This window comes from Vigna unguiculata, chromosome 9 (genome assembly GCF_037176805.1).
Source record: "Vigna unguiculata cultivar grain cowpea cultivar isolate G323 ecotype 2 chromosome 9, ASM3717680v1, whole genome shotgun sequence".
In the NCBI taxonomy this organism is placed as follows: Eukaryota; Viridiplantae; Streptophyta; class Magnoliopsida; order Fabales; family Fabaceae; genus Vigna; species Vigna unguiculata.
The window spans coordinates 396,385-418,771 of record NC_140800.1 but is presented as its reverse complement, the minus strand read 5'-3'; the positions used below and the strand labels follow the sequence as shown (position 1 = coordinate 418,771).

Genomic DNA, 22,387 nt, shown 5'->3' with positions numbered 1-22,387 from the left:
AATAATGGTTTAAAAATAGTGAGACTTGATTATTTTAATATTAAAAGGATTTAGTATAAATAAAATTGTTATAAATAAGTTTCATTATTTTAAGATACACCATCTTTCTATAATCCACTTTTCTATAGTTATCTAACTTCTCTCCTAAGAGTTATGTCTTTCAGGTCGTCTGATTGAAGAACCGAGACCATAGGATTGATCATCTCGGTGAGCTCTTCAATTTGAACTGATCAGTTTCTCCAATTCGCGTAAGTTAAGTCTCTGCTCTCTTTTTTGGTCTTTTATGTTTTCTATTGCATGTAAGCCCTCCTCCGCTTGCATGCATCATTTTATTTATCAATATGAGTATCTATTGATTAGTGAACATAATGGTATGTCTTAATCGTTCTTGTGATGTTTCTATGTGTAGATAGAGCATCCTGTGAAGTTAGAGACGTTTGACGTTTATAGAATTGTTTAAGCAGGATACCAAGTAAGGGAAGCTAATTTCTCTGTCTTAATTGATAAACCTGTTAAAAATGCATATTGTATGCTTAATTTGTGATTGATTGATGTATCTGATATGCATGATTGCTTGTGATGTTGAAAACAAGTTGTGTGTTTTTCCTGTTAATTGAGAATAACTATTGGTTTAGATGTGTTTTGCATTCAATTGGTATGAATAATAGATAGAATTGATGTTTGATAATTAAATGATCTCTACATTGGTTTTGGAGTGGTATGGACTGGCTGAAGATGTATAAAACATGTTAGATCAACTTTTGTATAATTCTGCAGAGTTGCACACTCGTTGGGCAAGAAGTACTTGTTGGGCGAGTAAGCTGATATCTAGAAATATGCAAAACATCGATCTGCAGAATTATGCAGATTCGCAAACTCGTTGGGCGAGTTATTCTCGCTGGACAAATTTCCTAGTTAGGAACTTCCAGACCTAGGCTAGTTGTTGCGCGAGTAAGTCAGGACCTGAAACTTGCATTCTTGAGTGATTTGAATGGTATTTTTGTGGTTATAGAAGCTAATTGGGATGATGATTGATTTAGATGTGATTAATATATGCAATGTAATATGAGATTGAGAGGTGTTAAAACTAATTCAAGGAGAATTAGTTATGAATTATGGTAGTGTGTGCATAGAGGTAGGAATTGCCTTGGCAGTTAATAACCATTCAAATTCTCAAGTAGAGAAAAATGAGGTATGTGGTGAGAGGGGCATGGAGTTCTAGCCTAAGTGTTTTTCCTTGACCATAGGTGTTACTGGATTGATCTTGTATGTGGTAAACTTTTCACTCTTAATATGTCGCTCTGCAGAGCATGAAATGCCACTATACATACATAACTGACTGGATCCGACCTCGATGCATGTATGCAAATTAATTGAGTCGTAGTTTATAAATATATGTATGTGAATATCTGCTTGTCTGTAATTGTTATATATATATATATATATATATATATATATATTATATGGTTTGAGAAAATTCTTTAAAAGTCATTAACTTACTCTTTTTCTATGTTTTCGTCTTGTGTTGTTTGTTTTCCTTTTGCGATGATCACTTATTGAGGGGGAACAACTATGGTTGCAGTTTCAGAGGCACCTTTAGAGGTTAAGGAGCCATATTTTAGGTCGGAAGGAGGTCTTAGTGAAATTTTTTTGTAAGTGGTTAGCTTGTGTTTAGAGTTATAAATGTTTGGTGTGTATAATTGATATATTTATATAGTCCGATCATTTGTAAGATTGTATTAACATACTTTATACATTTGTTTATCTGTTTTGAACACTAAGGTGGAACATCCTATTTTATCAGTTTTAACCTGCTAAAATTGAGATGTTACATATTTTATATTGTAATTTATTTCATTATACTAATATGCATATTTGTAGTTTATTTGAAATAATTTTGATAGTTTTGTAAAATAAATGAAGTTGTGAAAGCCACTTCGAATATAGCAAATGACATGTTATTCATTTGAAGTAACATGGTTGCTTGACTATCTTAACACTTTTGTAATCAGTAAATGATTCAAGAGTATGTATAATATTGAAAAGAATATATCATTAAGGCACATTCTACATCATTAAGCTTTTTATTTTAATCTTTTATCCTTTGTTTGAATTCAACGGTGCATATAGTATGGTTTTTGTGTAGTTTTACAAGTTTATCCTTGTACTTTATACAAAACTATGAGCTTTGTTAGGGGTTTATTTACTTATGTGAATGGAAGTTGACCTGCTTTGCAAAATACCGTTTATTCAATTATTCAAATTTAACTTGTAGTTATTCTCAGTAGGGAATTTAGTAATTTTAATAATATAGTTAAAATATTTCAGTTACGTTATAATCATACTTATTAAAAAAAATAATGTAATATAGTTTGATTTGTAATATTTCTTTCATAATCTTATAATTAGGGTTTCGTTATCATGATCCCGAGATGATAAATCGACATCAATAGTTTGTATAAAAGAACCTGTGTAGATTAACTCATTAATTCATCGATCTTCGGACTGTGATAACATTATAGAAACTGAACAAAAAACAACTGATAACAAATTCACTGACAGACATCAGTTTTATTGAGATGCAGGATGTAATAAGACAGATTTATTGAAACCTAGTAATTTGGATTCTCTGTTTAGTTGTTTATATGTCGTGTCTTTAAAATATAAAATACCAACATTAATATATTTTTTAGAGAGACAGCAGAAAATAACACAACAAAACTTAACAGAGAACAATCTGAACTCGGTTTTCAGAGCTCGTCTTTCAAATCATCTTCTTCTTTGGTTTTCTTACGAACATGAGTGCAAACCCTCGCTTTGTTAAAAACTTTCCCTGGTCTGCATAAGTAATCCTTCTTTGGTGCACAGTGACGATCTTCTGAACAAATGCACATCCCTTCCATGGCACACCCATCCGTATCTACTGTCACCCCACCTTTCAGTCCAAGCATTTGGTCCGACCACACGCTCGAGAAGATCCCTTCTGGATCATACTCCTCTTTAACCTTCAAAAACTTATCTGCATTTTTGTACTTGTTGATTACTCCATCGAATGCTAAGTTTCTATTTTTGCCCCAGTGGGGTAATCCTTTGTATTTCAACAATCCAATTTGTTCTATTTCTTCAAGTATATCTTGGAAAAGCCTAGGAGTCAATGGATCTTTGCTGCGATAGTATGTGAGGTCAAAATCCACAGCATCTTCTGATTTTCCGAGATAAGCACTGGAAGCTGTAACATAGCGCATAAGGATTCCATTTTCCATTTCTAACCCACACAGTGACTTTGGCTCCAACTCAACAAGTTTCTGCACATCTTCCACGAAGTTTTTTACATCAGACATGGGAATGCTGAACGTAGTTTGGAAAAAGAACTCCCCTTTGATTCGTGGATCCCATGGACATGCTGTAATCAAATCATCGTGAAAACTATCTAAACATGTTCCTGATGCTTGCATCCTGTTGCTATATCCAACAACAGGATATCCACGAAAGATACCTACAGCATAATCATATGTTTAAATAAATTAATATATTCTTTTATTTGAAATTGAAAGTTTTTTTTTTTTTTTATTTCTGAGTCCAAATTAATTGCGATTTTATTTTACTAAAAGACAAACAAAATGAAAAAATAAAAATGAGTACCATTGTTAGTCAACCCATAAGCAATGCCTGACAGCAGTCCAGTTATCAACTTCGCACTAATACACTTTCCATTAGCATCATGTAGAGCTTCTTGAAGTTCCTCTGTTAAATGAAAATGTGAAAAAACAAGTATTAGCATCACGTGTTTCTTCTCGAAAACAAGTGATTAAAGAAGAAGACAATTGAAGTTAAATAACCTTATCTACTAATGGTTGTCATTTTCCTTTCTCTTTTTTTATTCATATTCAAACATGCATGCACTTGATATAGATATAGTATTTGTATTTTTGCATGACATTTGATTAATTATGAAGCATAGAAAAATAGTAAGAAGATAAATATGTATCTGGAACCTGTAGATCTAACAACAGCTAATGCTACTGAGGGTGTGGAACGAAATGGGAAGAAATTGTATAAGCCAGTTCCATTCGCACTAACAGGTACACGGTCATCAATTCTATACACAGCCTTTTTCTGACTTGGGTACCACATTACATCGGCAAACTCATGTTTTGTTCCAAAAGTAAGAAGTTCATCTCCTAAATCTGAATCATTTTTCGTCACATATGTAATGGATCGCTTGAAGAGAGGCTGCAATTTTAGGGTAACCTGCATATATAATAGTGTAAATAAATCAAACTATTGTTTATACCGGTTCATAATTTTTTCATTAGAGACTAAAATAATATTAAGTAAAAAAAGAGTATGTATATATACCTGAGAAAGAACTCCAAGAACCCCGAGAGAAACTCTGGCTGCATTGAGAGAGGGATCAGACTCGTCAAGGGTCCGAACCTTGGCATAGCCATCTTTTGGTCCAGAAGGAGTAACGATTCTCAACTCCACCACGTACTCATGAACGGCGCTTCCTTTGCCCCACAACGTGCTTCCATGAGCACCTGTTCCCATCATTCCACCAATCGTCAAACCCCACCAGTATGGCGCATAGGGCAAGGCCAAACCAGCATCGGCGGCCGCCGCCATGATCTCTCTCAGCGACACGCCGCTCTGCACCGTCATTGTCCCTTCCTTCGCGTCGATGTTCAGTATCTTGTTTAGATTCTTAGTGCTTATCAGCAACCCGTTTTCGCCGTCAGTACAAGCCAGCTTGGTTATGCTGTGGGAAAAGCGTGTTGCGACTTTCACTTTTCTTTTGTTCTTGGAAGCTGATGCCACAGCGGCGACCAGCTCCTCCTCCGAGGTGGGGTAGACAACCTCGGAGGCGTTGCAAGTGGCTCGGTCGGGGAACATGCCATAGGTGTTGGTGATGGTGCATTTTGTGTTTTTTGAAGCACACTGGATTGGATCCTCTGGAGGATCTGCAATCACTCCACAGACACAGATGAATAAGAACACAAGTGTGAACCTTAAAACTTGTTCCTTCATCTTTTTAATGTGTTCATCTTCTCTTGTTTCTGTAGCCATTTATACAGTAAGAAGATAGTGTTTTTGCACGTTGTTTATACTATTTATAACAATAATAATATTATCTTTCAAATCTCAATGTACTGCACGTTATCTCAGTTTGCATCTCATATTGAGTAATATTAGTAAACTTAGTCTACTTAATTTAATTCAGGGTTATAGGTTTGGTGTGATTATAGTTTATTTCATAGTTGATGGTCTTAAAAATGTTTTATGATTAGCTATGTAAGAAAGAACTTTATCAATATTATTCAATATATATACAAATGTTTTTAAAGAAAATTCCCTCGATCATTTGAAACTACCTTAACATCTCTCGTAAACTTACCTTAATATCTTGTTTCACGTTGAGACTTTGGAAACACCTAAAACGTATACTTCTAATACATATTTTGTACTAAATTCAATTATTTCATCAATAATATACCTCTCAACAATATAGGCTTATAAACAATATGGTATTTATTGTAAAGATACAGAGTTACATAATTAGTTATCTTTCACTTGATGAACTATTAAGTGATGTCGAAAAATAAAAGAGGAAACAAATTTCTTGTTGACACAAACATAACTATGTTTTTGTAGTTCACATATGTTGTGATTAATTACTTTGGTAATGATAATATTTTGAAAATGTATAAAGACATTAAGAGTATGTCACAAACCGTCATTAAAAAAGAAACTATTATGAAAATAATAATATTACCACTACACATTTGATAAAATATTTCAAATTTCAATGTATTGCACGTTATCTCGGTCCGCATCTCATATTGAGTACTATTAGTAAACTTAGTCTACTTAATTTAATTCGGGGTTATAGGTTTGGTGTGATTAGTTTATGTCATAATTAAAAAAAAAAAAAAAACTTCTTAAAAAACCTACTTGCATCATAGCAAGTGAGATAAGACTTTTATATTAATTAATTATGTGGAAGTGTTTTTACAATGTATTGGGTTTATTATAATGCTGGAATACGAAAAAATAAGTAAAAATTATATCATATATATGTACAATTGATTCAAAAGTATGTATAATATTGAAAAGAATATATCATTAAAGCACGTTCTATATTATTAAGCTTTTTATTTAATCTTTTATCCTCTGTTTGAATTCAACGGTGCATACAAAACTATGAGCTTTGTTATTGGTTTATTTACTTGTGTGAATGGAAGTTGACCTGCTTTGCAAAATACCGTTTATTCAATTATTCAAATTATGCATTATTCAAATTTAACTTGTATTTATTCTCAGTAGGAGTTTAGTAATTTTAAAATAATGTAGTTAAAATATTTCAGTTACGTGCTATTAAAAAATTATCATTTATTTTCATCCACTTTTCATTCATCTTTTTATCGTCAAAATAATTTCAGTTTTACTCTCTTTCTCTTATTTCTTTTTTTTCCATCCTAATATGAATTTAAAAAAATAATGTAAAAATGTAACTATGATAGTTATATATGCAATCCTCTGATGCACTCATATTTCAACTTGGATCACGTATCCGTATCCGACAAGTATCGTGTTTGATCCGTATCCGACAAGTATCGTGTTTGATACTTATAGGATACTTTATCGATACTTATCAATGAAGTATCTAATTTATAAAGTCATAGTACACTACAAGTAAATATTTGAATAATGATCAATTTTAGTGACAACAAATAATTAGTCACTAAATAGTGATCAAATTGAAAACTAAAATAGTTTCCAAAAATTATAATTGGTATCTAAATTGATAATTAAAATAGTTTCAATTATGAATTGGTTTATAAATTGGTGGTTAAAATTAGCTGCTAGGTTTTGACTACCAAAATAATTAGTCTATAAATTGGTCTCTAACATATTTTTGGTTACTAAAATTGGTCATTATTAAGAGTTTTCTTTAAATAGTACTTCTATGATGACAGTAATTTATATTTTTATATTGACAACTTTAGTACATATAGTTTTAATTTTGATTCACACAAAAATAATCATATATTTATTATATTTTTAAGAATTATTGTATATTTTTTAATATTTATATATAACGTATCTATCACGTATCGTATCTTATTATTTTGAAAATAAATCTATCGACGTATCGGATACATGTCGTATTCGATACACGTATCATATATGTGTATCATAGATGCAATATATCCGTATAATGTATTTTTTTTTTAAAGTTAATGTTGACATTATAAATACTGTTTTAAAAAATACAGTTATTTTACATGATAATTAAGGATAATAATTTCAAGACAAACATGATAGAATATTAAGGGTTAAATATGTTTTTAGTCCCTCAAGTTTCAGTGAATTTTGGAATTAGTCCCTCATCAAAACTTTATACCAATTTAGTCTTTCATCTTTCAAAATGTGTGAATTTAGTCCTTTTAACCAAATTTTGTTAAGTTTATCTAATGTTTCAAGCGCATTTCATGATAGTATTCAAGTTAACATTGAAGCAAAAATGTGTCAAACAGTGTAAATAATTTAAATACTATCATGAAATGCGCTTGAAACGTCAGATAAACTTAACAAAATTTGGTTAAAAGGACTAAATTCACGTATTTTGAAAGAAGAGAGACTAAATTAGTCAAAAGTTTTGATGAGGAACTAACTCCAAATTTCGCTGAAACTTGAAGGACAAAAACATATATTTAACCCGAATATTAATATCTTTCTTACACGAAGTAAAGCCCAAATCCAAATTTTTAGTATCAAAAGTTTCTTCTATTAATTTTCTAAATATATTATAATAACTCTTCTCTTTTATACAAAAAATACTTTACCTAATTACGCAAAGAGTAGTTTATTTTACCATTGTCTAAATGTTGTGACCCATCATCAGAAATTTCTATACTTAGATCATCAGTTAAGATTTCTCATATTTTGAAAACAAATTAACCTAAAACTTTATTGTTATAAACTTTGTTGTAATAATATATATATATATATATATATATATATATATATATATATATATATATATATAAATTATTGATTTAAGTTCATTTCGAATAAACTTCTTCCAACAATACACTATAAGTACACCACAAGGATAACATCATATATTAAAATGTTTGTAATTTTTCTTTCTTTCATAATCTTATAATTAGGGTTTCGTTATCATGATCCTCAAGATGATAAATCGAGATCAATAGTTAGTATAAAAGAACCTGAGTAGATTGTTGATTCATTAATTCCATTGATCTGCGGACTGTGATAACAGTACAGAAAAAACAACTGATAACAAATTCACTGACAGACAGCAGTTTTATGAGATGCATGAAGTTATAAGATAGATTTACTCATACCTATAACTGCCAAAGGATAGTGCTTCTGATAGCAAAAGGGAAAGAAATCTGGTATTCGAGGTACCAGGCCTCTAGAGAGAAAAGAGAATTCCAATGTAAAAATATTCCTCCCATTCAAAGGTTCATTACACTGCTTTTATTGCATGCGTAATGGTTTCCGCATATCACGGTAACCATGTAACATAAAAGATTCTTATTTCATAAAAGACAAAATAACAATTTAACTCTCTCAATGCACGTAATCCTCCCAGTTTGATGACCTCATAATACGTCTTTTGGGCCTAGTGCTGACAGCTTCAATTGGCCCATTCTCTTCCTCAGTGATTGTTGCATCATTCGTCACGTCAGGCAAAAGAACCTTGTCCTCAAGGTTGAAAGTACGTTTGATATCACCCTAAGGTTCCCACGTAGCTTCCTCGGGAGAGAGTCCTTGCCATTGCACCAGAACTTCTAGTTGAGGTGAATCATTTGCAATGGTTTCACGGGTGTCTAAAATAACTAATGGACTAAGTAAGGGTCCATTATTATAAGTACCCAATGGTAGTGTTCCTGGTTCCTGAGGAGGAGAACCACTGTGAGCTTTCAAAACAGAGCAGTGAAATACCGGGTGAATTTTTGAAGTGTCCGGAAGATCTAAACGATAGGCCACTGGGCCAATCCGACTGAGAATTTGAAATGGACCAAAATAGCGTTTTGCAAGTTTTTGTGGGGTTTTATCCTTAAGCGAAGTTTGGCGATATAGGCGGAGTTTGACGTAAACCTACGCACCTACCTCATACTGAACATCACGACGGTGAGCATCCGCCATTGCCTTCATTCGATCTTGAGCTTTCTGCAAATTTTGACGTAAGCAAGACAAAATGTGATCCCGTGAGCTAAGCAAGTGATCAACAGCTTCAACTTGAGAGTGGCCCAAAATATACCCTGGCAAGGAAGGGGGAGAACGACCGTATACAACTTCAAATGGGGTGTAACCCGTAGCCGAATGAATAGTAGTGTTGTAACACCATTCAACCCAAGGGATGTATTGACTCCATTTTGATGGCTGGGCATGACAAAAAGCATGTAAATATTGTTCAAGAGTGCGATTAAGAACCTCCGTCTGTCCGTCGGTCTATGGGTGGTAAGCAGAAGACATTCCAACAGTGTGCCACTGGCTTTGAATAACTCTTGCCAAAATTTGCTCAGAAATAAAGGGTCACGATCGGAAACAATACTTTTGGGCATGCCGTGGAGTTTGCCAACTACGTCAAAGAAAAGCATAGCCACTTGATAGGCTGAGAACTGAGTAGGAAGCATGGCAAAATGGGCGGCTTTGGAGAAACGATCAACAACCACAAAAATGGAAGTGTACCCATGTGACGGTGGTAAACCAGTAATAAAGTCCATGGCCAAATCTTCCCAAACACGATGCGGCAGCGGAAGAGGCTGAAGTAACCCAGCAGGTTTCTGAGGCACATATTTAATCTGTTGACACACCACACATTGACGAATGAAGGTTTTCACATCCTTAGTCATAGAAGGCCAAAAAAATTTTCTTGCAACCGATGGAGTGTCTTAACAATACCCAAGTGTCCGCCCAAAGGGGTTGCATGAAATTCTTGCATGAGAATCTCACGAAAAGGAGACGTAGAAGGCAGCCAAATGCGATTTTTATACAAAATTAACCCATCCTGCAATGTATAATCAGAGAACGCAATAGGGTCTTGATTGATACCATTCAAAAGCTGAGTGTAAGAGTGATCACGTTGTAAAGTGGTGCGCAATTCATCCAAAAATTGGAAGTGAGGAATAATGAGCACATAGTAATGGCCAGAGTTGTCTTCCTCAGAGATGCAAGAAAGAGCATCAGCAACCACATTAGAATGGCCAGCACGATACTGAATCGTGTAATTATATCCAAGGAGTTTACTCATATAGAATTGCTGCTCCGGAGTTTGGATGGTCTTAGTCAATAATTCTTTAAGAGGTTTGTGATCTGTTTGAATGATGAAAAAGTGCCCCCAATAAATATTGACGCCACTTTTTAATGGCTGCAACTATGGCGTGCAATTCACGTAAGTAGGTGGATGCTTGCATCATCCTGGAACAGAACTTTTTACTAAAGAAAGCAATCGGTCGTTGATCTTGAGAGAGAACCACACCCATGGCAATGCCTGAAGCATCTGATTGAATAACAAAAGGTTTTGAAAAATTCAGTAATGCCAAGACTAGGGTTGTGGACATCACCTGCTTGAGTTTGTCAAAAGCGGTTTGTGCCTCTGGAGACCAATGAAAAGCATCCTTTCAAAGCAAATCTGTGAGGGGTCCAGCCAAAGAAGCATAGCCCCGAATGAATTTGCGATAAAACCCCGTTAGACCCAAGAAGCCTTTTAATGTCCACACAGAAGTAGGGGGTGGCCATTGCAACATGACCTTAATTTTGGCAGTATTAGGTCCCACTGATCTAGCACTTACCACATGTCCCAGATATTCCACCTGTTGTAAAGCAAATGAACATTTGGACAATTTCAAGTAAAATTGGTTAGCACTCAACAATTCAAAAGTGATTTGCAAATGCAATAAGTGATCCTCCCACGCCGTGCTATAGATAAGTATGTCATCGAAAAACACGATGATGAACTTGCGGAGATGAGGTTTGAATAAGGCGTTCATGGTGGCCTGAAATGTGGCAGGCGCATTCGAAAGACCGAAAAGTAAAACTCGAAACTCAAAATGTCCATCATGAGTGCGAAAAGCGGTCTTATGAATGTCCTCTGACTTCATCCGAATCTGGTGATAACCTTGCAATAAATCCAGTTTGGAAAACCAAATGGCAGCACCCAATTCATCCAATAATTCATCAATGGTCGGTATAGGAAAATTATCAAGAATCGTGATAGCGTTCAAGGCACGATAGTCCACACAGAACCGCCAAGTGTTATCTTTCTTCTTAACCAAGAGGACAAGAGATGAGAAAGCACTAGTACTAGGTTGAATCTCCCCTGAAGCAAGCATGTGAGCCACTTGAGCTTCAATTTCTTGTTTTTGCGAATAAGAGTAACGATATGGACGAACTTTAACAGGAGCAGAATTAGACAACAAAGTAATAGCATGATCAGTAGGACGCTCCGGAGGTAAGGTTGAAGGCTCCTCAAATAAGAACTGGAAACGTTGCAGTAAATCAGATAATTCCATATTATCAGTGGGTATCACACAAAACAGCTCAACCGAGGAAGGCACGATGGGTAGCATAGTGAGATGAAAACATTTGGCAATCTGCCCCCATTGGGACAATCGACGTAAATGATGAACCGAAATGGGTAAAGATGTTGTATTAATATTACCTATCAATTTGACCATTTGGTCGGACCACATAAACTGCATCGTAAGCTTCTCATAGTCAGTTAAAACAGGACCCAAACCGCGAAGCCATTGTACCCCAAGCACGGCTTCAGGTCCACAGAGATCAATTAAATGAAAATCAACCAAAAAGGCGTGATCCTGGATTACGAGCAGAACTTGGGTGCACACCTGAGAGCAAGTTAGAGCATGGCCATTACCAACCATTACTGACAGTGGGGTGGTGGTACTGCAAGGAAGACCCAATGCATGGGCACGCTTAGACTGAAGGAAATTATGAGAACTTCCGCTGTCAATCAAAACAAGAACAGAATGCTCTAAGATTTGTCCAGTAACACGAAACATTTTCGAGTTAAAATGACCCGACAATGCATTTAGACTTAACTGAACGAAGTCAGGTAGAAGTGAAACGGTATTTTTGGTTATAGGGGAATCAGGAGGTATCGTCTCTTCATCGTCATGCACTAGAAGGAAAAAACGAGATTTGCAACAGTGACCAAGACTGTATTTTTCATCACAGTTGTAACATAAACCACGATCACGTCGAATCTGCATTTCCGTAGCGAACAAACGTTTAAATGGGATAGCTGGCGTAATCGATTGGGAAAGCAAAGGTGGTTGTTGAGACGACGGTAAGGAACGAGACGTCGACAGGGGACGAGACACCGATACAGTGGGATTCCGAGGAGGAGGTACCATGGAATTGAATTTATCCTCCTGAAGTTTGGCCAACTCCGCCGCTTCCGAAAAAGACACCGGTTGGAATGCGAGAACCTCACGTTGAATGTCCGGACGAAGTCCAGAAATGAAGCACTCAAGAAGAAACGAAGGGGGAACATCCATGATCATGTTTGCCAGTCCTTCAAAGTCGTTTAGATACTGCAAAACTGACCCAGTTTGAGTAAGCATACAAAGACGCCCCTTAACATTGTGAAAGCGCGATGGGGCAAAGCGCGTTTTAAGAGACTGTAAGAAATCTGGCCAAGAACGAAGGAGGTGATTCCGCTCCAACCACTGAAACCAACTAAGGGCGGGACCATCCATGTAAAAGGAAATGATCTGGAGACGCTCGAGGTCTGGAATTTGATGATAGTCGAAAAAACGAGTGACCAAAATAATCCAATCGAAGGCATTGGAACCATCAAAACGAGGGCAGTCCAACCGAACTTTAGGGGTTTGCTTCGAAAACGATGCGTGGGGGGTTGGTTTGTTTTGAAGAGACGCAACCTCCGAAGAAAGGTCGTCAATGCGCGTGGTCAAACGTGAGACTTGCTCAATCAATAGGTCGATGGCAGAAGGTTGAGGTGTCGTCATTGAAAGCACCAAATGATAGCAAAAGGGAAAGAAATCTGGTATTCGAGGTACCAGGCCTCCAGAGAGAAAAGAGAATTCCAATGTAAAAATATTCCTCCCATTCAAAGGTTCATTACACTGCTTTTATTGCATGCATAATGGTTTTCGCATATCACAGTAACCATGTAACAGAAAAGATTCCTATTTCATAAAAGACAAAATAACAATTTAACTCTCTCAATGCACGTAATCCTCCCAATTTGATGGCCTCATAATACGTCTTTTGGGCCTAGTGCTTCAATTGGCCCATTCTCTTCCTCAGTGACTGTGGCATCAGCTTCGTAGTAATTTGGATTCTATGTTTGGTTTTTATGGATTGTTGTTTCTCTAACATGTCTTCAAAATACAAAATATCAATATTAATGTATTTTAGAGACACAGTAGAGAAAAACAGAAAAAACTCATCAGAGAATTTGAACTCTTTTCAGAGTTCGTCTTTCAAATCATCTTCATGTTTGGTTTTCTTAGGAACATGAGTGCAAACCCTCGCTTTGCTAAAAACTTTCCCTGGCCTGCATAAGTAATCCTTCTTTGGTGCACAGTGACTATCTTTTGAGCAAATGCACATCCCTTCCATGGCACACCCATCCGTATCTATTGTCACCCCACCTTTCAGTCCAAGCATTTGGTCTGACCACACGCTCAAGAAGATCCCTTCTGGATCATACTCCTCCTTAACCTTCAAAAACTTATCTGCATTTTTGTACTTGTTGATTACTTCATCGAATGCTAAGTTTCTATTTTTGCCACAGTGAGGTAATCCTTTGTATTTCAACAATCCAATTTGTTCTATTTCTTCAAGTATATCTTGGAAAAGCCTAGGAGCCAATCGATTTTTGCTGCGATAGTATGTGAAGTCAAAAGCCACAGCATCTTCTGATTTTCCGAGATAAGCACTGGAAGCTGTAACATAGCGTATTGCGGCCCAAACCCAACATTAAGGGTGTCAAACCCTCGAACCCTCGATGTGAAGAGAGCTGTCATGGCAACGGAGCTTCAGAGGAGAAACATGGGAAAAGAAAGGAAGCGCGAGAAAGAGGAGAAGAAGGAAAGATCGAGAGAGAGGAGAGCTTCGAAGGTAAGCATAAAAGAACTGTATTCCCTTTTATTCTCTGTATTCTTCTTCCTATCTTTGTACATGGAGGAGATCTATTTATAGTCTTCGTGAGAGCGAAAACAAACCCTAACTAATTAACAAACAGCCCTAACCAACGATCAACAGAAAACATAAAATCTTAGATCTAGGGGGTTTTCAATACCCTCCCCTCAAGCTGGGTGATGGATGGTCATCAGCCCAAGCTTGGGAAGAATGGTCTTAAAAGAGGTGCGATGGAGGGCTTTTGTGAAAATATCTGCGAGTTCCTCATCAGAGCGAATCGGTAGTAAGTGGAAGAGTTTCTTCTGGAGTTTTTCGCGGACGACGTGACAATCGAGATCAATATGTTTCGTGCGCTCATGGAAGGTGGGGTTGTGAGCTATTTGTCTGGCAAACTGGCTGTCGCAATAGAGGACAGATTGGTCGGTGTGTTGAACATGGAAGTCGTGGAGAAGGTAGTTGAGCCACTGTATTTCGCAAGTGGTAATGGCTAGGGCACGGTATTCGGCTTTTGAGGAGGACCTGGACACAGTACTTTGTTTCTTTGATTTCCAGGAAATCAAGGAGTTCCCTAAGAAAACGCAGTAACCAGTAACATTGCGCCTTGTGTCTGGGCATGTGGCCTAGTCAGAGTCGCTGAAGGCTTTGATTTGAATGTCATTAGTGGCAGCGAAGAAAAGGCCATTGGCAGGGCTGGTTTTTAGATATCTGAGGATGTGTTGGGCCGCTTGTTGATGGTATATGGTAGGTGCCTGCACAAATTGACTAAGTAAGTGTACTGAGTAGCAAATATCAGGTCTTGAGTTAGTAAGATAAAGCAACTTCCCTATCAGACGTCTGTAGGAATCAGGATCATTCACAGGTTCAGCAGTTTTGTCAAATAGATTTTTAGTGTTGTTCATGAGAGGGGTCTGGCATGGTTTGCAATCCAGCAATCCAGTTTCAGATAGGATGTCCAGAGCGTATTTTTTCTGGCATAAGTGTATTCCTTTGGCAGATCTAGCCACTTCAAAGCCTACGAAGTATTTTAGGCTTCCTAAATCCTTAATTCTGAAGGCTTCATGTAGGGAGGCCTTTATTTTATCAATTTCATCTAGGGAGTTGCCTGCCAATATTACATCGTCTACATACACAAGGAGAACAGTAAAAGTGTCTAATTTTGATTTAGTAAAAAGAGAATGGTCAGATTGGGATTGAGAAAAACCAGCAGATATCAGAAAGGAGGATAGTCTAGCAAACCATTAACGGCTGGCCTGTTTCAGGCCATAAAGGGACTTAGTTAACCTGCAAACTTGACCTGGTTTAGGAACCTGAAGCCCAGGAGGTGGATTCATGTAAACCTCTTCATCAAGGGTGCCATGTAAGAAGGCATTATCCACGTCAAGTTGGTGTAAATACCAATTTTTGGTGGCTGCAATAGCTAATAAAAGACGCATAGTGGTAAGTTTAGCAACAGGGGAAAAAGTATCAATGAAATCAATTCCCTCTAGTTGAGTGTACCCTTTAGCAACAAGCCTAGCCTTGTGTCTTTCAATAGTCCCATCAGATTTATATTTGATTTTAAAAATCCATTTACATCCTATAGGTTTCTTTCCAGCAGGTAGATCAGTAAAATACCAGGTTTTATTATCCTCTAGAGCTTTTATTTCTTTATGAATAGCATCAATCCATTTGGGATCCTTGGAAGCTTCAGCATAAGTATGTGGTTCATGCGTGGAAGTTATAGCTAGAGTATATTTAAGATGTTCTTTAGACAAAGATTTATAAGAAAGGACAGAATTAATGGGATAATTAGTTTTAAAGACAAATCTATTATGAATGAAATGCTTGGGGTTCATGGAACTATTCACCTGGTGTAGATAATCTTTCAAATAGGTAGGTGTTTTCCTCTGCCTTTCTGACCTTCTCAGAGTCACATTCTCAGATCCTTGATCATTGTTGTGTGGGAGGTCAATGTCGGAGTGGTTAGTGGATTTGTCACTAGTGATGTCTGGAATGGATTCTGTTTCTGTTTCTGAACCACCAGTGTCAGTTTTGGGAGGAATCTGTTTATTAATTATGTTATCTTGTGGACAGTTGTCAATGTCATCAAAAAGGAAGTTTAGGTCATGTTCTTCACTCTCAGTGGACTGGATGTGCTGACTAACATTCTTGTAAGGGAAAACATTTTCATAGAATATCACATTTCTGGATATAAAAATTTCTCTGCTGGAGGTGTCAAGGAGAACATAGCCTTTAACACCATTTTTAAAACCTAAAAACATGCATTTTCTGGCTTTAGGGTCAAGCTTGGTTCTATTACATTCAAGAGTATTAGCAAAACATAGACTTCCAAAAACCTTAAGATTTAGGTAAGTGGGAGGTTTTTCATACAGAACCTGATAAGGACAAGCATTATTTAGAACAATGGTAGGCAATCTATTAATGATATGAACAACATGATTTACAGCATAGCACCAATAGGCCTTTGGTAAATTAGATTGGAATAAAAGACAGCGAGTAGTATTGAGGATGTGCTGGTGCTTTCGCTCCACAATAGAATTTTGTTGGGGAGTTTCAACACAACTCTTTTGATGATTTATCCCATAGGCATTGCATATATCAATACAATTAAATTCCGGACCATTATCAGTTCTAAAAGCTTTAATAGTCTTATTAAACTGGTTCTTAACAAGGATTATAAAATTCTGGATAAGTTTTCTAGTTTTAGATTTAGAGTGCATAAGAAAGATCCATGTGTGTCTAGAGTGATCATCAATTACAGTTAAGAAATATCTATGACCATGAACAGAAAGAATGGCAATAGGTCCCCATATATCAAGATGAATAAGATCAAAACAAGCATCAGAAACAGTATCACTTTTATGGAAAGGTAATTTATGTTGTTTTGAAAGATGGCATGTATCACAAGCATCAGAACCTTTAGATTGAATGTAAGGAAAAGTTTTACAGATTTGCTCAGTAATCCTACGGGCAGGATGTCCAAGTCTATAGTGCCAAGTATCAATATCAACTTTAGAGCAGTTTAGGACAGTATTAGGAAAGAAATTAGTAAACTTGGTGACAGGAACAATGTCAAGATAGTAGAGGCCCTGATTGAGATTAGCTTGCCCAATCATCTGTGATGTAATAATGTCCTGTATCTGGCAGCACTTAGAAGAAAAAATTAGTTTACAGTTCAAATCCTTGATTAAGGTTTAAACTGAAATCAAATTGAAATGAAATTCTGGAACATATAGAACATTAAAAAGAATCAAATCAGCACAGAATTGGACTGTTCCAACAAATTGAGCAGTGACATCATTATTATTGGGCAATTTTATTTTTACTGGTTTTATTTTGAAAAAGGTAGTGAAGCAATTTTTATTGTGTGTGACATGATCTGTGGCACCAGTATCAAGAATCCAAAGATTCTTACCTTGTGAATTCCTGCTTGAGTCATTATCACGTCTCTGTATTTGGTTGATGTTGTGTCCAGTACCTTCAGTGTCATCAAGGAGTCTTAGAAGTCTCTGCATTTGTTCTGTTGTGAATCCTTTGGTAGATTCATCTCTTACTGGTTGTTGTTTGTCAACAGAGTCTTCCTTAATGTTGAGATTACAAACTTGTTGTTCCCTCTTTTCTTGACTGCCCCTTTCTTGAGTGTTGTTGCTGCCATCATTTCTTTGTTTGTACCAATGTGGGTATCCATGCTTAGAATAACATTCTTCAACAGTATGATTCATCTTATGACAGTAAGAGCACTGTTTGCCATAGTTAGGATTTCTTCCTCTTCCCCTTCCTTGAGATCGGGGCATGAAGCCTCTTCCTTGACCTCTCCAATTGCCTTGATCTTGAGACTTTCCATGTCTTTCAGAGGCGTTAAAGAGAGTTTTTCCCTCAGTTCCTAGGTTAGTACTGCCATTATTCTGCCTTTCTTGCTGCATAATAAGAGAGTAGACTTTGTTTATATTGGGAAGAGGATCTAAGAGCAGGATTTGAGTCTTCATTGTGTTGTAGCTGTCATTCAGACCCTTCAGAAAACGGATCACATACTCAACTTCTCTCTGCTTTATGAAAATCTTGGAAATGTTGCAGTCACAAGATTTACCGCAAACGCAATTAGGGACAGGGCGTAGGAATTCCAATTCCTCCCATATGGTCTTTATATCCGTAAAGAATTGGGTGATGTTTCTTTCTCCTTACTTGGCAGAATGTATTTCCTGCAGAAGGTCAGAAATTCTGAAGTAGTCACCTTTAGTGAACCTTTCTTTCAAGTCCTTCCATAAATCTCTTGCAGATTCTATGTAGATGACACTCTCAGCAATCTGAGGTGAGAGTGTTCTAACAATCCAGGAGAGAACCATGACATTGGCTCTCTCCCAAGTTTCATACAAAGGATCATCTCTTGCTGGAGTCTTGATGCTGCCATCCACGAACTTCAATTTATTTTTGGATAATAAGGCTCTTCTCATATTCCTGCTCCAGGAATTATAATTGGTTTCATTTAAGGAAGGAGTAGTGAGGACCTGTCCTAGATTTTCCCCAGGATGAATATAGTAGGGACTTGTGGGAATCAAAGATTGGTCAAGATCCAATCTTTCCATATGCTGTATTGGTTTTTCTTCCTTAGATTCTTGATTGTTGATTTTGTCTTCCATGTTGCAAGACTTGGTCCTGTATCTTGCAGATTGATTGAATTAGGCTGCAGAGTGGGCAAACAGAAACAGAGCAGGCTATGAACCTGCTCTGATACCATATTGCGGCCCAAACCCAACATTAAGGGTGTCAAACCCTCGAACCCTCGATGTGAAGAGAGCTGTCATGGCAACAGAGCTTCAGAGGAGAAACATGGGAAAAGAAAGGAAGCGCGAGAAATAGGAGAAGAAGGAAAGATCGAGAGAGAGGAGAGCTTCGAAGGTAAGCATAAAAGAACTGTATTCCCTTTTATTCTCTGTATTCTTCTTCCTATCTTTGTACATGGAGGAGATCTATTTATAGTCTCCGTGAGAGCGAAAACAAACCCTAACTAATTAACAAACAGCCCTAACCAACGATCAACAGAAAACAGAAAACCCTAGATCTAGGGGGTTTTCAATATAGCGCATGAGGATTCCATTCTCCATTTCTAACCCACACAGTGACTTTGGCTCTAACTCAACAAGTTTCTGCACATCTTTCACGAAGTTTTTTACATCAGACAGGGGAATGCTGAACGTAGTTTGGTGAAAGAACTCCCCTTTGATTCGTGGATCCCATGGACATGCTGTAATCAAATCATCGTGATAACTATCTAAACATGTTCCTGATGCTTGCATCCTATGGCTATATCCAACAACAGGATATCCATGAAAGTGACCTACATCATAACATAATCATATGTTTAAATAGATTAATATAATCTTTTAGTTGAATTTGAAAGTTTTTTTTTTTTTATTTGAGTCCAAATTAATTGCCATTTCTTTTTACTCAAAGACAAACACAATGAAAAAATAAAAATGAGTACCATTGTTAGTCAACCCATAAGCAATGCTTGACAGCAGTGCAGTTATCAACTTCGCAGCAATACACTTTCCATTAGCATAATGTAGTGCTTCGTCAAGTTCCTCTGTTAAATGAAAATGTGAAAAAACAACTATTAGCATCACGTGCTTCTTCTCGAAAACAAGTTATTAAGGAAGAAGACAATTGAAGTTAAATAACCATATCTATTAATGCTTGTCCTTTTCCTTTCTCTCTTTTTTAATTCATATTCAAACATACATGCATGCACTTTATTACGAAGAATAGAAAAATAATAAGAAGATAAATATGTATCTGGAACCTGTAGATCTAACAATAGCTAATGCTATTGAGGGTGTGGAACGAAATGGGAAGAAATTGTATAAGCCATTCCCAGATGCATTAACAGATACACGGTCATCGATTCTATACACAGCCTTTTTGTGACTTGGGTACCATATTACATCGCCAAACTCATGTTTTCTTCCAAAAGTAAGAAGTTCATCTCCTAAATCTGAATCATTTTTCGTCATATATGTAATGGATCGCTTGAAGAGAGGCTGCAATTTTAGGGTAACCTGCATATATAATAGTGTAAATAAATCAAACTATTGTTTATACCGGTTCATAATTTTTTCATTAGAGACTAAAATAATATTAGAGGTAAAAAAAGAGTATGTATATATATACCTGAGAAAGAACTCCAAGAACCCCGAGAGAAACTCTGGCTGCATTGAGAGAGGGATCAGACTCGTCAAGGGTCCGAACCTTGGCATAGCCATCTTTTGGTCCAGAAGGAGTAACGATTCTCAACTCCACCACGTACTCATGAACGGCGCTTCCTTTGCCCCACAACGTGCTTCCATGAGCACCTGTTCCCATCATTCCACCAATCGTCAAACCCCACCAGTATGGCGCATAGGGCAAGGCCAAACCAGCATCGGCGGCCGCCGCCATGATCTCTCTCAGCGACACGCCGCTCTGCACCGTCATTGTCCCTTCCTTCGCGTCGATGTTCAGTATCTTGTTTAGATTCTTAGTGCTTATCAGCAACCCGTTTTCGCCGTCAGTACAAGCCAGCTTGGTTATGCTGTGGGAAAAGCGTGTTGCGACTTTCACTTTTCTTTTGTTCTTGGAAGCTGATGCCACAGCGGCGACCAGCTCCTCCTCCGAGGTGGGGTAGACAACCTCGGAGGCGTTGCAAGTGGCTCGGTCGGGGAACATGCCATAGGTGTTGGTGATGGTGCATTTTGTGTTTTTTGAAGCACACTGGATTGGATCCTCTGGAGGAGTTGCAATCACTCCACAGACACAGATGAATAAGAACACAAGTGTGAACCTCAAAACTTGTTCCTTCATCTTTTTAATGTGTTCATCTATTTCTGTAGCTATTTATACAGTAAGAAGATAAGTGTGTATGCAAGTTTTTTATACTATTTATAACAATAATAATATTACCTTTCAAATCTCAATGTACTGCACGTTATCGCAGTTCGCATCTCATATTGAGTAATATTAGTAAACTTAGTCTACTTAATTTAATTCAGGTAGATTTGGTGTGATTAGTTTATGTCATAATTAAAAAACCTTATTAATTAAGTAGCTGTTTTGATAGGCTGAGGTAAAAGCATTATCTTTATATACCATATTTCTTGTAAGATGAAACAAAGTAAATTTCCTCTCATGAATATGCACCATAGTGTTATTACAAACTAACAACTAATAATTGCTGATAAAAAAACGTAAGTCCAGTCCAAATCCAAATTTTTAGTTTTAAATGTTTTTTGTATTATCTTTTTAAATAAGTTATTACGGTAAGTCTTCTCTTTGATAAAAAAAATACTTTTAATTATTATCATCGTTGTACATAATTACGCGAGTAGTTATTTTTATCATCGTTGTGAACCATCATTAGGAATTTCTATAATTAGATCATCAGTTAAGATTTCTCATAATATGAAAATAAATTAATCGAAAAATTTATTTTTATAAACTATTTTGTACTCAAACCTACCAAAATTTATTATTTCTTGGAAAGTTATAATTTGTAGAATACATGATTTAAGTTATTTCAAATAAATCATCTATCTATTGATCTATATTATTGATTTAAGATCCGTACGAATAAACTTCTTCCAAAAATCCATTTTAAGTACACCACAAGGATAACATGATATTAAAAGGTTTCATTTGTTTCTTTCTCTCATAATCTTAAATAGGCTTTTGTTTCATGATCAATAATAGCTGACACAAACACAGATCAATATTTCTTGTAAGATAAAACAAAGTAAATTTCACCTCATAAATATGCACTATAGTGTTATTACAAACTTTATTTAAGCTTTGAAGTAAGTATTTTAATTTGGAGGTAATCAACTTCTAAACCAATTTTAATGACTCCAAGTTAACCAAGAAATTCCATTTATACGGTACCATCTACATTTAATTGGCATTTTTATAAATAAATATTTTTTTTATGTTAGTTATATAAAAAATTGACATAAAGAACTGTTATCTCTCGAACTAGTAAAATATTTGGACTCCGCCTCAAGTGTAACACCATTATTTTACACTAAATATGTTTTCTTTTTTCATCTTCAGACTTATATATAAATATAATTTGTTAATATCATATATAGTGACATCAAGTTAAGTTCCCCTTCTAACTATTTTAATTTCTTGACATCCCAATATTCTCTAACAATTTTTTCTTTAAATCACTAGGAAAAAGTTTTGTTATACT

General features: G+C 36.2%; 3 protein-coding genes across 3 annotated transcripts; all 3 read right to left on the bottom strand.

Annotated features, from left to right (window-relative positions):
• Window positions 1-2,473: 2,473 nt before the first annotated feature.
• Window positions 2,474-5,038, bottom strand: LOC114164180 (putative L-gulonolactone oxidase 6). Its single transcript, XM_028048743.2, has 4 exons — window positions 4,360-5,038; window positions 3,996-4,251; window positions 3,643-3,744; window positions 2,474-3,496 (listed from the first exon to the last, which is right to left on the bottom strand). The coding sequence occupies exons 1-4, from the start codon at window positions 5,026-5,028 to the stop codon at window positions 2,751-2,753; spliced, it is 1,773 nt and encodes a 590-aa protein (XP_027904544.2). The 5' UTR covers window positions 5,029-5,038; the 3' UTR covers window positions 2,474-2,750.
• A 3,728-nt stretch (window positions 5,039-8,766) lies between these two features.
• Window positions 8,767-9,890, bottom strand: LOC146883435 (uncharacterized). The gene is made up of 3 exons (XM_085666293.1): window positions 9,380-9,890; window positions 9,152-9,296; window positions 8,767-9,034 (listed from the first exon to the last, which is right to left on the bottom strand). Exons 1-3 carry the CDS (start codon window positions 9,888-9,890, stop codon window positions 8,767-8,769), a joined length of 924 nt encoding a protein of 307 aa, XP_085522419.1.
• A 3,601-nt stretch (window positions 9,891-13,491) lies between these two features.
• Window positions 13,492-21,003, bottom strand: LOC114162509 (putative L-gulonolactone oxidase 6). Its single transcript, XM_085666061.1, has 5 exons — window positions 20,335-21,003; window positions 19,967-20,222; window positions 19,649-19,750; window positions 19,248-19,501; window positions 13,492-13,983 (listed from the first exon to the last, which is right to left on the bottom strand). The coding sequence occupies exons 1-5, from the start codon at window positions 21,001-21,003 to the stop codon at window positions 13,492-13,494; spliced, it is 1,773 nt and encodes a 590-aa protein (XP_085522187.1).
• Window positions 21,004-22,387: the final 1,384 nt, after the last annotated feature.